Source organism: Rhododendron vialii, chromosome 5a (genome assembly GCF_030253575.1).
Source record: "Rhododendron vialii isolate Sample 1 chromosome 5a, ASM3025357v1".
NCBI lineage: Eukaryota > Viridiplantae > Streptophyta > Magnoliopsida > Ericales > Ericaceae > Rhododendron > Rhododendron vialii.
In genome coordinates, this window is record NC_080561.1 from 31,713,693 (window position 1) to 31,730,162 (window position 16,470).

The window sequence follows — 16,470 nt, forward strand, 5'->3', positions numbered from 1 at the left end:
GAGTACTGAGAAAACTAAGGGAAAAAGAGAAGTTCTGGCAAAGGAAAAGGTATGCTAGAGTGAGAAGACTCTCGCATTTTTTGGCTGAGAGAAGAGAGAGAAGAGAAAACTCCTACCGGTTATCTATGTATATTTTTGCTTTTAAAATTTTGCTCTCAACTACTGATTTCTTTTGGCTGCTACCCAGCCTATATCTCCCTTTTTCCTTTTGGCTGCTACCCATATATATACAAAGTTTAGAGTTGAAGCAAAATGATCCAGTGTGGTGCACACATGAGACTTTGAGAAATGGATCAACGGTTTAGATCAATGCCAAAGTACGATCGGATGCTCTGGGAGCCAACACGTGGGCTGGGGTTGAATTCCATCGTGCTGATTTGAAAGGCTGTGTAACCCATGTGTAATTACTGCCCACAGTGATTGAAAGTGGGCTGAAAAAATGATCCAGTGCTATGAGACGACTAATAGGCAACCACGTTGAATAATTTTGGTAGTGTCATTATCTCAATGTCAGTATCCCGTGGGCTTTGGCATGCCGACAATTGCATTATTAATCTACAGCAAATTCAATGCATATTCATTAGTCCAATTTTCGTTCCTACAGATTATCTCTACTGACTCTGCTCTGCAGTGCTCCGTTTTGTGTTCGATTGGGCTCCGAATCCAGTCAAAACTCTTATTTTTATTTGGACTTCATGGTGACAATATTGGCGTCATTTTTGCGCGCTTGTGCGGGTGGGCCAAATTGGATGTCGAGAGCAACAATTTATTTTAAATTACGTGAAATCAAGATAAACATACCTTACGCGCAATATCATCTAAAATATTCAATAATAAACATAATTATATAGAAAATGAGATATATTAAGCACAATAATATACAATATTGTGTGCTCATCACAGTGGTTATACTATTGAAGCTAATCAGTAGTATAGCCATTGTCCAAAGTTGTGGTTGTAGTTTTGTGGAGGTGGTGTGAAAGGAGCGCTGATCCCAAAAAAAGGTTCCGAGTTGGAAAAAAATCACCTCACTTTTCGTCCACTTTTGATTACGTTACACCGTACTCGGGGGGAAAAAAAAAAACTCTTCGAAACATAATTTTTGCTGAAACAAACGGAAAGTTAGTAGATGCTTAAACACCTTTTCATTGATGAATTAACGGCATGGTGCCTTCAACAGATTCCTCATCTATAAAACGTAGCATGATTTAATAGTTTCTTTTACAACAACGAATATGTGCACCAAAAATTACTGAACTAATCACGTAATTCAAGCATTCAGTTGAACTCAACAATGCATCACAAGGCCAGACAATCAGATTTAGCTCTGTTCAAGGATTTTGTCCTTCGACTAGAAATGGTTTAAATGTCATGAGCACCCCAATTGCCTCGATCACATTTAGGATGAAGAAAATCATGTGGTCACCTGCATTCAAATAAAGCAGATAGTACTTGGTACGAATTTCACAAAAGATAATACGCAAAACACAATTGAGTTAAACATATGTTTTGACAAGGAGCCTTTTTGTTATTTTCGTTACTGGCTACTCCGGAACCTAAATGGGGGACGCCAACATCCTTACTTTTGCTTAGCGACGACCCTGGCTCCCATATCATGTAAGGCGCGCGGCCTTGCCCCTACCTGAAAGTATGGTCCAATTTGGCCCATCCAAACAGCCAACCTCGCAGATACGTTTTTCTGGGCCCTAAGCTCATGAGGCGCCTCTAGGATGAAAATGTCATGCGCTATTATATGTCCATCCAAGACATTATCCACATCCAATGTGCGATGCCAAAACTGACTATGCATCATGTAGAGCTCAACTTTTATGTTGCCATTAACGAAGCCAAATGACTTTTCGACGAGTGGTACCTACGTCACACTACTTGATGCTTCCTTGATAATAAAACTGATATTTGATTTGTCCCATTAACACAAAACTACAAAACTGGTCCAAAAGGACGGCAATGGATTCATGTCCAGCCTGGGAGTGCGCATGCATCTATGGTCCCGTTCATATCTCAATCATAGTGTACAGTATATTTGATTTGTTTAACTTTTTCTACCTGTAAAGCTCTTTCTCGCGCGGGGTGTTGTTTCTCTGAGGAGCTTTTTCGGCCTCTTTTTTTTTCGTTTTTAAACTTTCGTGGATTATCGATTCATCTGAACGAAAAGAATCAAAAAAATAATTTTTTATTTTTATCCAAATATTTTTTAAAACATCCAAAATAAAGCCCAAAAAATGATAATTTGACAAAAAAAGAAAAAAAAATGCGATTTTATTTTTTGAATAAGAACAAATAAAAAAAAAAGCCAGAAAGCCCAAAAAGCTCCTTGGAGGAACAACACCTGAATCTCGTTTTAATGACATGAATCCCTCAATTTCTATGGGTCGACTGTCGTAAATTTGAGTCTTTTATGAAAACATCTCTCAAACTATCATCATTTTTTTTCTACTTAGTCTTCAAACTACGAAAACCACCTATTTCGTCCTCCAACTATCCACATCCCACCAATTCAAATTATATTTCCATTCAAGCCCATAAATATAACAAAAATTCTTTTGGTATGAAACACTCGAATGGGCGAATCCAATTCTAAGCACAAATTTGAGTAAAATTTTCATTAATTGCATTGTTGTAAATTTGAAGGGGACAAATAGCCTTGCAAATTTTTTGTAAAAATCAGAGTCTCCCTTAACTTGGGTAAAACTCAATTTGGTATTGTCACATCCCAAACCCACAAAGTAAAAATCCATGACCCGTCCAGTGATTTTAGAATCACCTCAGGCTTTTACTAACTCATGTGTGCAAAATCCTTTTTAAATTAGTAATAAATATGAGTATAATAATATACTCAGAGCTGTCTAATTATCGTGCAATCAAAGTACATACTCGCCTAACGACATTAAATTACAACACTGTAGCCCACAATTGCGGCACCACCACATAAATAGAGCTTTTAATTATTACAATGTCAAATAAAATTATCTATTTCAACAGTAGCACATCAATCATCAAATGTTAAACCACACGACGGTGGTAGCGCCAACCTTACCCACGATATTTTGAACGGGTTTCATAAACACAACCATTTCAATTAGTTACGATATACAAAGGTTACATAATTGACATAGGATAAATCTTTGTGCAAAATATTCAATAACTCATTTGTAATTTTCAACATAATATAACCATAGAGAGACAGCTAGAGGGAGAAAATCAACAATTTTTAGGCTCGAAACTGTTATAGAGAGAGAGAGAGAGAGAGAGAGAGAGAGAGAGAGAGAGAGAGAGAGAGAGAGAGAGAGAGAGAACAGCAAGATGAACTGATAACTTTTTTGGGGAGCGACCCCGTAAAACAAGGGATGATGAGTGCCCAGTACACCCGGATATTTCCTTCTTCCAATAGGCGCCAAATCTCTGCCCAGACGCGCTAATATAATCAATCTTTCATAATCTTTCTTTTCAGTTTGATTCCATGATTTTCTTAGAAATCACATTTCTCATTTCATGCTCGATATCCACTTAAAACTTTCTCATACAAGACATTATTCTCATATATTCAACGCATCATATCGATGCATTTTACAAAACATTTATAAAAATACTATTATGTAACCAACGAATATTCGTAACTCACCTTTAAAGCGTGAACCACAAAAATGGACAAACGGGCTAAAATCAAATCTGATTATTCTTGGTCGATGGATATGTGCGACGAACGAGACGGTCATCAGTAGTGGCGGCGTTGCAATGACAATAATTTATCTTATTACTAGTGTTGTGTCCGTAATAATTTAGTATCTCAATGCGGTCACCAGGCCCCACTAGGTTGCTAATGGATTTCTCCCACTAGTCAGTAGTATATCCATTGTCCAGAGTCGTGGTTGTAGTTTTGTGGAGGTGGTATGAAAGGAGCGCTGATCCCAAAAAAAAAGTTCCGAGTTGGAAAAAAATCACCTCACTTTTCGTCCACTTTTGATTACGTTACAACGTACTCGGAAAATACCAAAAAAAAAAAAAACCCTCTTCGAAACATAATATTTGCTGAAACAAACGGAAAGTTAGTAGATGCTTAAACACCTTTTCATTGATGAATTAACGGCATGGTGCCTTCAACAGAATCCTCATCCATAAAACGTAGCATGATTTAATAGTTTCTTTTACAACAACGAATATGTGCACCAAAAATTACTGAACTAATCACGTGATTCAAGCATTCAGTTGAAATCAACAATGCATCCCAAGGCCAGACAATCAGATTTGGCTCTGAGGTTTATTAAATTAAGGTTCATAAGCTTTTGTTCAAGGATTTTGTCGTTCGACTAGAAATGGTTTAAATGTCATGAGCACCCCAATTGTCTCGATCACATTTAGGATGAAGAAAATCACGCGGTCACCTGCATTCAAATAAAGCAGATAGTACTTGGTACGAATTTCACAAAAGATAATACGCAAAACACAATTGAGTTAACATATATTTTGACAATGAGCCATTTTGTTATTTTCGTTACTAGCTACTCTGTCACCTAAATGGGGGACGCCAACATCCTTACTTTTGCTTAGCGACGACCCTGGCTCCGATATCATGTAAGGCGCGCAGCCTAGCCCCTACCTGAAAGTATGGTCCAATTTGGCCCATCCAAACAGCTGGCCTCGCAGATACGTTTTTCTGGGCCCTAAGCTCATGAGGCGCCTCTAGGACGAAAATGTCATGCGCTATTCTACGTCCATCCAAGACAGTATCCACATCCAATGTGCGATGCCAAAAACTGATTATGCATCATGTAGAGCTCAACTTTTATGTTGCCATTAACGAAGCCAAGTGACTTTTCGACGAGTGGTACCTACAGCACACTACCAGATGCTTCCTTGATAATAAAACTGATATGACAATGCAGTGATGATGATGGCTGTTAATCCAAGATATGCTAGAAGCCACCTAAATGGCATGTGTTCCTTGTCTCACACTGCTATTTCCACAACCATCAATTCTGCAACAAAAGTCATCCAATTTTTTCGTAGCGGCGAAAGTTAGTATTGTTAAGCATTTCATGACATTACTCCCACACCACAACCAACCATTGATAAGCATTTTATCATCCAAACATCAACATTCAGAGAACTAGGTGGTGCTTAGTGAAGTTTGATAGAGTATCTCAAAACTGAGCCAAAACTAAGTCAACTTAATTCCTAAAAGTATTTCCTGAACAAAATTCCAATTCTGGCAGTAATATATGTCTGTAGAATATAGTACGTAAAAGGCCAACAATGGGTGCTCGAAATTAGCCACAGAAAGACGGAAAGTCAGCTTAGTTGAGAGTTGTAACCTGGAAAGAAGGCAACATCTTGACGCTTTTGTGTCCAGGAAAAGCTGCATAAGTTAATAGCATATGTCTAAAGTTGCATGAATATACATAAACAAGAAAATAAAGTCAAAACATAACCGCCAATATGCACAAGCACTTTCCAATCGAAAGCTATAGAGTAAACATTGACTACACGTATGGTTTGTTAATGAACGGAAACAAGTTGTCACAGAAAGCTTTAATTATCAGGTTTAAAGTTCCAACTATAATTACATAAATTTGGAAGACAGAAGTCTAATGTTTGCGGTTTCAAAAGCCTGATTGAAGTACTGAAATGAACAAAATCAAAATTCATTCCCCATCCAACTTTTTGCCACTATTTTCTTCACTGGAAGTTATGCCAAGGTCCTATTTGAGCCTTAACACATGTTCAACATAGAGACATGTCATGTTTCAAACTGAAAAACAGACAGTAAAACCAAAGCATGTTAGCACTCCGTCCAGTATCTACTTCCCAATTAATCAAGTTAAGTATTCCTTCTTTAGTCTAAACATCCTTAATAGGACAATATGTTGACTTCATATAAAAAAAAATTTAGCTCATTTTAAAATAAGGGGATTTTTCCACGATTAAAGAAATTGGGCGTTTCCATATTACAAACTATATTTTGATGCGATATTTTCTTATTAGTCCCACTAGGAAAGCTTTACCAGGGATAATAAGAGCCTCTGATTATGCATTCAATCAACTTCAAAAAGGAAAATGGCTACCAAAATTCAGCGGGCACTCACATTGCTCCTGCACCAGCTGGACCGGCAGCTTTAAAAAGTGACATGGCAGTCATAGTTATGCCATTTGCAGCTCCTCTTTGGTGTTGATCCTATCATTGCAGTATCAACTCAACGTAAATCATTGAAGACGTAGTGCGAGACAAATTTATAATTCCAAAAACAGAGAGGGGTAATAATGGGAAAGAATAGACCGAAAAGAGAAGAAAAATTACCACGGCTTTGTTTTGCAGTACAAACATGGCAGTAAGAATGGACACCTGACAAAAGCCAAAATTGTGAGATAACTGTTGACAAAATTGAAAAGAGAAAATCGGGATCAAATTCTAAACTCATGAAAAGCAGTATGCTTCTTGCATAGCATCAGGACAATCATATGCAACCATAACATTGTATGGGTGCTAATTCTGCTTCGTTTCTAATTCTAGAGTACACCTTTTTATGCGGTGGAGTCCTTTGATGGAGATAAATGAGGGGGACGGCATCGGTAATTAGGCTCTGTTTGATAACTGGGATTGGCCTCAACGTGAGAATGCAGGATTAAAAATGAGGTCATCTGCCCATCCTCCACGTTTGTTTTGCATGGGATTCAATGATGGGATTGTTAGTACCATGCTTGTTTAGGACAGGATTAGATCGGATTACAAGTGATTTCCCTTTTTAATCCTCAACCATAAGAATAAAAGAAAAAATGCAGTTAAATATTTTGTCATTTTTTACGCCCCAAAAAAGTTGAATGATGTGAGGGTTAACTGAACCACTTTCTATGCCAGTTGAAAGAGAAAAACAAAATAAACAGAAAAGCAAAATGTTGTTCTCTACCTTGAACTTGGAGGATGATGATTGATGATGAACAACTCACATAATAATCACATGGTATGGCACCCCAGGTTGGATCTACATGTCACTTTAAAGTTGCACAGATAATATACACAAGGGTAATTTGAGCATTAAGGTAACATACCATGGGCAGGTTGGTCATCTTCATGGGTGGGCTTGGGATGGGATTAACAATACCTAGTCCCCCATGATATTACTAATACCCGTAGTTTGGGGGATTCAAAGTCCAATGTGACTAACACTCCAACAATGCATTCTCAAACCAAACGAAGGATTAAGGCCCCACCACCTTACTAATCCAATCTCATGAATGAAGAGGCTTCTCAAAAGGGGTCTTAAGGTTTCCGATCCACGGGATGGCTGGGTGAGGTAGTTGTTTGAAGAAGTATTATGCTGAGATGATCACGAAATAGAGTGGCCATGGTCCCTTTTTACAAGGTTCTAAACAATGATTCCAGGGATTGCAATGTTGAGATTTAAGCTAGCACTGAGGAAGGTCCTATGGCATATGTTAGCAAATACTTAGTAGAACAGGTTGTTGAGATTTCTAATGAGGTTAAGTCAAGGTTTACAACGAAAGGGATTGATACTTTAAGAAACACTGATAGAGGGGTGGAGGTCTTCAATCTAAGCGGAGCCTTCTAGCTTCTAACTTTCATTCAAATGAGGTGGCTCAGATGGTCTTAGATCAAGATTGGGTCGTTGACCTCAGTTGGTGCATTTCTGATTTTCATATAATTTGCTTTGTAGGTCTGTTGATAACCCCACTGGCATCCGTGCGACAGTTATTGGGCCTCCCATCCCTTTTTGGGGATGAGAAGGCATTAGGGTGATAAGTGAGCATTGTAGTAGATTCATTGAAGTCAAAGTTCTAAAACAAGGAATTAATTGGCGATTCCAGATTAATCGCTTGCAGGGCCTATCCGATTAGGTCCGACTAACGATTAATCACCGATTACTAATTAATATGCACCGACTAATCGCTCGAAGGTGGCCGATCGCCCTACTCGCGCCTAGCGACTTTTAGAGCATTGATTGAAGTAGATTATGCAGCAGTGAAGGCATAACCGCTAGCATCCGCAATAAACCAGGTAATGAGGAACGGTTCACCATTTCCTTCAAATTTCAATAGGATGGGTCAGTTTGATATACTCCTCCCGATTTGGTCAGAAAAGGTTGCGAGAACGGAGTTTTGGCAGGTCAACGGAGTGGACAGCCTAGCAAATGGTTCTGTTTTGAAGAAAGATGGCACGATGCATGGCTAGAAGGGTAAAAGGCATACAGGATTCGAGGGTAAAAAAGAACGAGTAAGTGGTGGGGGTTGGACACTTGGACTGAGTAGGGTAAAGACCCAATATTGTAGCAAAGTTGTCACTGCCGAACAAGTGGGCTTAGTACGCAGTCCCGATCATTGTCATCGGGTGTTGGCATTTTAATAGCACGTTTTGTCCCACTCAATCGGCTATCAACCAATCTATGGCGGAGGCTTCAGTCATTGTAAACTCAGATTACTATACCCGAGATTCACATTCTTCTCTTATTTCAGCAGTGGTGTGAGAGGGTGTCAATGGGAGAGCAACAATGGTTTTTTGCGATGAAGTTAGAGAGGAGGGCGAAGAGGAAAGAGTAAGGGGAGATGGTGGTGTATGATAGGGCAGATAGAGCTCAGGAAACTTCGATAGGTTAGGTAGAGCTTTGCTGACACAACACGATACGGGTGTGGGATACGTACATAATGCACATAATGCTCAAATTGGATACAGCTAGTGTTTTCTAACGTTTAGATCTTCATTTTGAAAATACAATGCAACAGCTGTATCAGAGTCATGCTATTCCTGAAGGTGTGCTGCCAGTCAGGTATTTGGGAGTTCCACTTATTTCTTCTAGATTGCATGCTGCAGATTGTCAAAGTTTACTTGATAAAATTTTGGTTAGGATACACTCTTGGTCTAATAAACTTCTGTCATATGGTGGCAGAGCCCAGTTAGTGACTTCTGTTCTGTTTAGTTCCCAAGTAAATTGGAGCTCTATTTTTATTCTCCCTCAAAAAGTACTTAAAGAGGTGGAAAATATGTTGAGGGCCTTCTTTTGGTCTGGTCCTGAGTTGAAGAATACATGTGCTATGGTTGCATGGATGGATGTTTGTGTTCCCAAAAATGAGGGTGGTTTGGGCTTTAGGGCTCTAATGGACTGGAATAGGGCAGCTATGGCAAAACATTTATGGGCTATTGCCCTTAAGGCTGATACCTTGTGGATAAAATGGATTCATACATATGTAATTAAGGATCAGTGTTTATGGAACATGCCTACTCCTTTTGCCTCCTGGACCATTCGAAAGATTTTCAAGCTAAGACCTATGGTGCAGCCTTGGATTACTTATGTGGTAGGGAATGGAAGAAACACCTTCTTATGGTTGGATAACTGGCACCCATTGGGGCCTTTGTTTGCAAAGTTTGGTTCAAGAGTTGTATAAAATTTAGGTAGGAGCCTTCAAACCAAAGTTGCTTCTATCATTGTCAACAATAAGTGGCAGAGGCCTAGGGTCAGACATCCAGCTATTAGAGAAATTTAGAGCACCAACCCAAACTCTTTGGTGCCTAAAGTATCTCATGAAGACTCTGTAGTGTGGAATCTGAACCCTAATGGCAAGTTCTCTGTACAGTCTGCCTAGCATGCCTTCAGGAATCCTAAACCCTTGGTAGCCTGGTACATTATCCAGTGGTTGTTTGGTTTAAACATGCTATCCCCAGATGGTCCATTATCCAGTGGTTAGCTGTCTTAGGCAGGTTATCCACCAGGGATAGATTACAGGTTTGCGGGGTGATAGCAGATTCTCATTGTGTTCTATGTGCCGGTGCAGTTGAGAATCATAATCATCTTTTTTTCCAATGCTTCTATGCTCTCCAGTTTTTGATGGGTTTGCAGACTAAACTCAATGATCCTTGTTCACTCAATGGGTTAGCTGAGATTGTGGAATGGATGGGACAAGGTCATAGTGGTTCTGAGTTCTCTAGCTTGGTCTCAAAATTGTCCTAGCAGCAGCTATTTACCATATATGGGGAGAGCGTAATAGAAGAATATTTCAACATTGTGGCCTTAGTGTTCAGCTGTTGGAGGCAAAAACTGTAACTGATATTAGAGCTTGCATATGTTCATGGCGAAGAGTTCAGAGGTCAACTGCAAACTTCTCTCTCTCTTCCCTTTCGCACCTTTCAGCCCGGATTTTTGAAGAAGCTTGATGTTCCGGTTTTGAGTTTCAAAGTGTAGGTCAGGGTATTTGGGCTGTCTGTTTTGTTGTTAAGAATTCTAGTTTTGGTGGTCATGTTGACCATGTTGTTCTCTGGGGGATGCCCTTATGATTAGTATCTTGTTTCTTTGTTCTAAATAAAATCTTCAATTACCCACACAAAAAAAAGGTCCAACAAGGAAGAGGAGAATATGAGGGATTCGGACCTAGCATTGACCATATTGAAGCTTGTCTGAATTATATAACCAATGAGTATAACCAATGAGATTAGAGCATTGCGAAAGTAGATCGGAGCATGTGGCTTGTGTGTGTGTTTATGTTTTCTTTTCTTCTTGTGTGTATCATGGGCTGCAGGGCATGCTGTTCTAAGAGAAAAGTTTTATGTGGGATTTACTCCATAACATACGTGTTCGAATTGGTCCCACATCGGTTAATTAACACCTCGGAAACTATTATATGAGCCTGGGCAGCCTCTCCTCTCATTGCCGGTTGGTTTTGACTTTTGAGATGAATGTTTTAACATTGTATCAAAGCTAGATTTTTAGAGGTTTTTCCCCTTTGTTGTACCATAGTTGCACTTTGTTTCGTTGGATCCATATGTTCCGGATCCTTTGTTGACCTCTCCACGTGCGAGTCGGGGGTCGCACGTGCGGGGGTGTTGGAATTGGTCCCACATCGGATAATTAACTCCTCAAAAACTAATATATGAGCTTGGGAAGCCTCTCCTCTCATTGCCAATTGGTTTCGAGGTGGATGCCTTAACTTTAGGTTTCTACCACTTTCCAAGTGGAACAAAAGGATTCCAACGAAAAACTAGTTTGCTAAATGGCAAACTTGGAACGGTTTATATAGAGTCATCAAAAGGTAAGTTTGCACTCACTGATAATATATTCACCACCACAGATGCACAGCCTAACAACAGTGGGAGGCTGAACCCAGTAAGCAGGGTCATGTAGGGGTAACATGTCAATAGTGGTATGGTCAACACCTACAAGAGAGTAGTTATACATTATGTAAGCATACTCTGCATTTGGAAATGCCAAGAAAACATAAAGATATGAGGATTGATTCCTTACTCCACAAATGCGAGCTACCATGATAGGGCCAAGAATCTTCTCTGCGATTGGATATAGAGAAAGTTGAAATACAAGAAGCCCAAGACCTGAATTTTGAATAAGCATTCAGCAATCAAATCTTCAGTACATGTCTACTAATCTCTGAATAGACATTACATGCTAGGCAGAAAACTGGGGGGCTTGTCGGGGGTGTGAGTGGAGAGGAGAGTTAACGAACTTTTATTTTCCTAATAGATATCAATTTGAGCAGATACCAGTACGATACTTTTGTTGTTTTTCTGGGATAACATTCTCCTTTTGAGTACCAAACAAATTTCCGGTAGGGCCACATATGCTCAATAAGCATCAAAACATGTTTCTCGCAAGCAATAAAAGTAAGTTGACCTTGAGCCAGTACGAAGCGACTAACACAAATCCCAATGTCCACTATGAGAACACAAAAAATTAGCAAAAACTTGTCAATTGAAGAGAGTGCCTTAAAGCTTTTTGGGATTTTGATGTGAAACAATTTCATTCGGACCATATCAAATGTAAATATCTGAGTACACTGTTGACAACTGTACCTGACACAGCAAGAACTACTCCAACATTGTTAGTTGAATAGCTCAAGCCCCCTTCTTTTCGTGGGCTTTCGGCCCATAGTGAGAATATCTGCAGAAGGATATTAGTTTCCACAGTTAAAAAAAAGAGATCAGTTTCCACATGTGAAAGACCTATTGACAGCAGAAAGAGAACTGGTAGAACTACAGCCAGTAAAGTATACTAACTGATGTACAAAACATATCCTCACACAAATAACTACTTGCAGAAAATCCTACTAATATAATTAGGATGCACACTATTAAATTTGGAGCAGGATAACAATTCTAACCACACCATGTGGCGTCTTGGTAACAGTTCAGTATGACTATATGTAAATGCATACGATATGAAAATAATATACCCCAGTAACGCACTATATTTGAACATCCACTTACAATAGAATAATATGTTTTAATAACTAAAATGCATATCAGACCACTTAAAAGATATACGTGCATTTAAATTGAAACTTGTGTAAAGTCTTTAGTTGTCAGTAGAACTGAAGAAGTATTCAAGCGTCAACTTCTATGCAGTACTTAAGTTTTGCACATAATCGATTTGGATTTTTGACAACTTCGTAAGTACAAATGCACATTTAAATCCTATCTTCTGTTAATTGCCAGTTGTCAATCAGAAACTACTCTCATACTTAAGAAGTTCTTTGTTACTCCCATTATCTAACCTACCTTAGTGTAACACCTCATACCATGTCCTGAAGCACATGGTACACTGCATGGCGAATTGTTTCCTTATAATGAAGTGACAGAATCCATTTTCTGCAGCATATGACTTAATGGCGTGATACAAAATGCACCATCAGAAAGTTTTAGGACCATATATTACCAATTTACCACAGTGAGATACCAGAAGAGATGTAGGACAGGACTGAAATAAGGCCAAGTATAATTAAAACACAAAAACAGTGGCTGTTTTGGGGCTGTGAACAATGGACGTGAATAGTGAAAGAGAAGAGAAGAAGGGTTTAAGAAGATAGATCTAGGCCGCCCACCTAGGTTACCAAAGGCTTCTTTACAATCACACCAAAGAATAGGATTGCATCACACAATCTTCAAAGCTTTAAGCTGTTGTAACTTCATATTCAATAAATGATTTATTCCTTCATACTCTTGAAGTACATCAACTTATCCTAATGTGTTTCATACCAAAGCCTGTTCCAATTCCCTAGATGGCTGTGTAGGATGAATGTGTCATCTAATTGTTGCATGCATTGAATACAAATCAACCCAAAACAATGGATCTTCTGAAACTACCAAACTACCCATTGCATTTACCACGGACTGCATCAAGAAGCTTACAGCACGCCAATACAGAAATGCTGAACAAAACAGTATGACTATCAAAGCTTGTTCCAAGAAGGTGAACTTCAGTTATGAAACGAACCTCTGAGTAAGCTGTACTATGAAGTGAGAAGATGCAATAAACAATGATTGATGACATCAAGGGCCAGTTCTTGATTAGGCTTTTCTTAGAATCAGGTTCTCTTCCTTCAAAATCCTGGGTTATTTCTTTCTCAAAAGACCCACGGGACACAGCCTCCACTGCCACAACTGAATCTTCACAAGGTTCCTTATGAATGTGTAATGTTTCCTGCCCATTTAAACATAGAGAAGCTTAAACCGCTAATATGGAAGTTAAGGTACTAAAGTCAACTGCGCAAAAGCCAGCAAGATAGCCAAAAACATGATGTTAAACTTCCTCCCACGTTGACCAATAACATGTTTAAACAAAGGAGACCCAATTGTCACCTTTGTCCTCAACGGTGTTTTAGGTGTAAGAGTGAGGAATCCTCTGATTACTATGGCATTATCCTTTATTGCACTTAAATGCCTAGCATACAAATGCTATTGATCCGCTTTAGGGGCTTCCAATGCAACAAGAAAGCAAAGTTTTGTGGAATTGTGCAATTTTCCAAATTTTTTGGAGAATTGGGCAATGCAAGGATTTTTTAGGATAAGTTCAATAATGTTAATTCTTTATCGGACAGAATATGTTTCTTGCTTGTTTTTGGGCTTCAGCTTGTCCACCATTTAAGGGGATTCCTTCGTTTTTAATTTCTAGAAGTTGGAAGGTGGTCTGTGATTTGTAGCTAGAAGCTTGCTGGGTCCTTTTATTCTTCCTTTGGTGGACTAGCTGTCCCCTCCCTCTCGTACCGATTGAAAATGGGAAAAGAAAAAAAGATGAATAAAAACCGACAATACAGCACCAGGATCATGAATGATGAATTTAAAAGCGAAGGGTTTAGGTTATTGTTGAAACCTACCGGAAGCCAAAAAGTAACAATAGTCACCATCAATGCAAATAGTGATATACATAGGCAAGGCAAGAAGTATGGAAACCTGCAGTACAAGTTTGTATGTTGTGACATAAATACACTTTCAGGAATTCCAGGAGATTTAAAATGAGAGGTGAATACATGAATCTAGCAGATTGAGCAAAAGATTAAGGTTACCTCCCGAATACAGAATCTTTGGAAAATATAGCTGGATATTTCTCTGCAGGCTAAATTCAATCGGAAAAATATTAAGGTCTTAAAACACGAGAGAGTTACAAAAACAAAAAAGGCAAACAAGATACTACCTCACAGACTAGGGATAAATACAAACTAGCTGGAAAAAGAAACCCGCTTTCAGAGATTCAAAGGAATCTATGCCTTTAAGTAAGATGAAATGAACAAAAGCAGGAAAAGACACGAAATAAAGAGGGAGAGAAGCCTTTACGTATCGGAAGCTAAGACTCAAATACAATTACAAAACTGACTTGCTGCTACCGTTTGCTAAGATAGTGTAATAACAGAGCTACAGCATCTTTGATGAATGACACCTAGTAGTTACGTACGGATACAGGCACATTCACAAAGAATTTTTATTGTAGTCAAGCAAAGGATACACAAACCAAACATACACAACGTCAATCCAAATTCCACACCTCTGTAAGTCGACAAGTAAAAAGGATCTAGGACATCAAAATCAATTTTCTTGGATAACAGACACACAAGTCTGAAAACATTCAACTTTGATGAGGGAATGAAGAAAAGCGAGCCATAGAGCATCCATAATGGCCTAACCAAAACTGGATTGCCAAAAGTTGCCACATCAGCTTTTGGTTATCCATTTAAGGGATTGCTAAAGTTAGCAATGTCAAGTCCCACATTGGTTATTTTGTGCCCATAAAAAAATTGAGTTAGCAAAATTTCAAATCTAACGGTCAGTTTTTTTCTTCTCAATCTCATGGTCTACATTGAATGGCATTCTGAAAGTGAAGAGCATTTGTTAAAATCCATAAAGTGATCAACATTGTTAAATACACAACCACTTGCCAAAGTGGAGAGTGAGTTTCACCTACCAATAAAAACATTTGCTTTATGGGGAGTGAGTTTCACTTACCAATGATGGTTGTACTTGATTGAGAAGATGTGGGGTTCAATAAATTTGGTTATTGGCAAAAGGTTGCTTATTTTGATTATCCAATGGCCAAAATTTGATGAGTTGCTAAGAGGTTGCTAAGTTTGGTTATTCCAATGTGAGCTCCTTTTCGAGCAAACGTTGCTAACTTTAGCAACCTTTTGGTCTTGATTATTCCACGACGGATGCTCTATCTAATCTCCAAAAACGGACTCCGACATTGCTGAGATTATCAACCAAGGTGAGCGAAAATTGCAAAGGCAGAGAAATAGAGTTACTCCATAAGCCACATAAAAAATCCTCCAAAACTTAATGGGAATTCACAGAATTTCTATTAAATTATTGGATTTCTTCTTCAAAAGGCGATAACTCTGCTTAGTCTTAACTCAATTACGAGAACGCAAATGCAGCTCCCTAGTCTACAAAATTGAGTGGCCACGCGGCCCACGCAAACCGTGTGAAAATAGGCATTCAGCCTTTGGCTTTTTGTCATGGTGGAATGTCAACCAAAGGAAGAGTTGGAGCATGGGGTTTGCCTGCTACGAATCAGGATGAGGAATACCCTATCATTTGGTAGTTGCTTATAGGTATTATGCAGCAATTTGAAGCGAGCTACCATGCAGTACTGATATAAACAGATGTCCTTGAATAATAAAGCTGGTAGGGGCATTCTATAGTATAGTAAAGCCAATAGTTTCATTAAAAATTTTGGAAGACAGACCCTTGAGAACTCAATCTATAAGCTTACTATTGCAGATGCAGTTTACTATTGAAGGAGGAAAAGGAATTCAGGTGCTTTTTCTCAAAAGAAGAGGACAATGCCAATTTTTATCATGGCAAATGAGGACAGTAGTAAACTATTTATATTGGCAAACGAGGACAGTAATAAAGAGGACAGGTGCTTGTCGCATCCCAAAATAACCCAAATATATACCCAAGCAGGACCCTAATCAGAACAGTACATTTCTTTTCTTTTATACTGAGGTGAAACTTTCTCGATAAGACTTTTTTCCTATGCTTAGCATGCTCAAAAAAAATTAAGATTTTGGACTATAGGTTCTGTTTTATAAGATTAAAAATTCGGATTTGTACCTTCTATTTGACATTAAACTACGATTTTTATGATATCCCCAAGACCTACTCACATTTTTCTACTTCTTTTTTCTGTCGCTTTTCTTGGTTTTTGGATCACTGGGCTTCAT

The 16,470-nt window shown here is 38.7% G+C and overlaps 1 protein-coding gene across 4 annotated transcripts in view; it reads right to left on the reverse strand.

The window, feature by feature from the left end:
* Nucleotides 1–16,470, reverse strand: part of LOC131327179 (protein ZINC INDUCED FACILITATOR-LIKE 1-like) — an 87,918-nt gene that overhangs the window by 67,100 nt on the left and 4,348 nt on the right. The window contains exons 8-18 of one of the 4 annotated variants that reach the window (XR_009200220.1): nt 14,317–14,366; nt 14,128–14,203; nt 13,248–13,454; nt 11,828–11,915; nt 11,265–11,350; nt 11,069–11,176; nt 6,317–6,361; nt 6,105–6,193; nt 5,334–5,377; nt 4,199–4,403; nt 4,068–4,129 (exon numbers count right to left, since the gene is read on the reverse strand). Coding sequence is in view for 3 of the 4 variants with exons in the window: in XM_058360214.1 (XP_058216197.1) it covers nt 1,332–1,426; nt 5,334–5,377; nt 6,105–6,193; nt 6,317–6,361; nt 11,069–11,176; nt 11,265–11,350; nt 11,828–11,915; nt 13,248–13,454; nt 14,128–14,203; nt 14,317–14,366 (888 nt within the window). In the remaining variant the exon portion in view is untranslated. Of the gene's footprint in view, nt 1–1,125; nt 1,427–4,067; nt 4,404–5,333; nt 5,378–6,104; nt 6,194–6,316; nt 6,362–11,068; nt 11,177–11,264; nt 11,351–11,827; nt 11,916–13,247; nt 13,455–14,127; nt 14,204–14,316; nt 14,367–16,470 lie in introns of those variants that run through there. The other 3 variants (XM_058360214.1, XM_058360215.1, XM_058360216.1) reach the window with 3 other exon arrangements.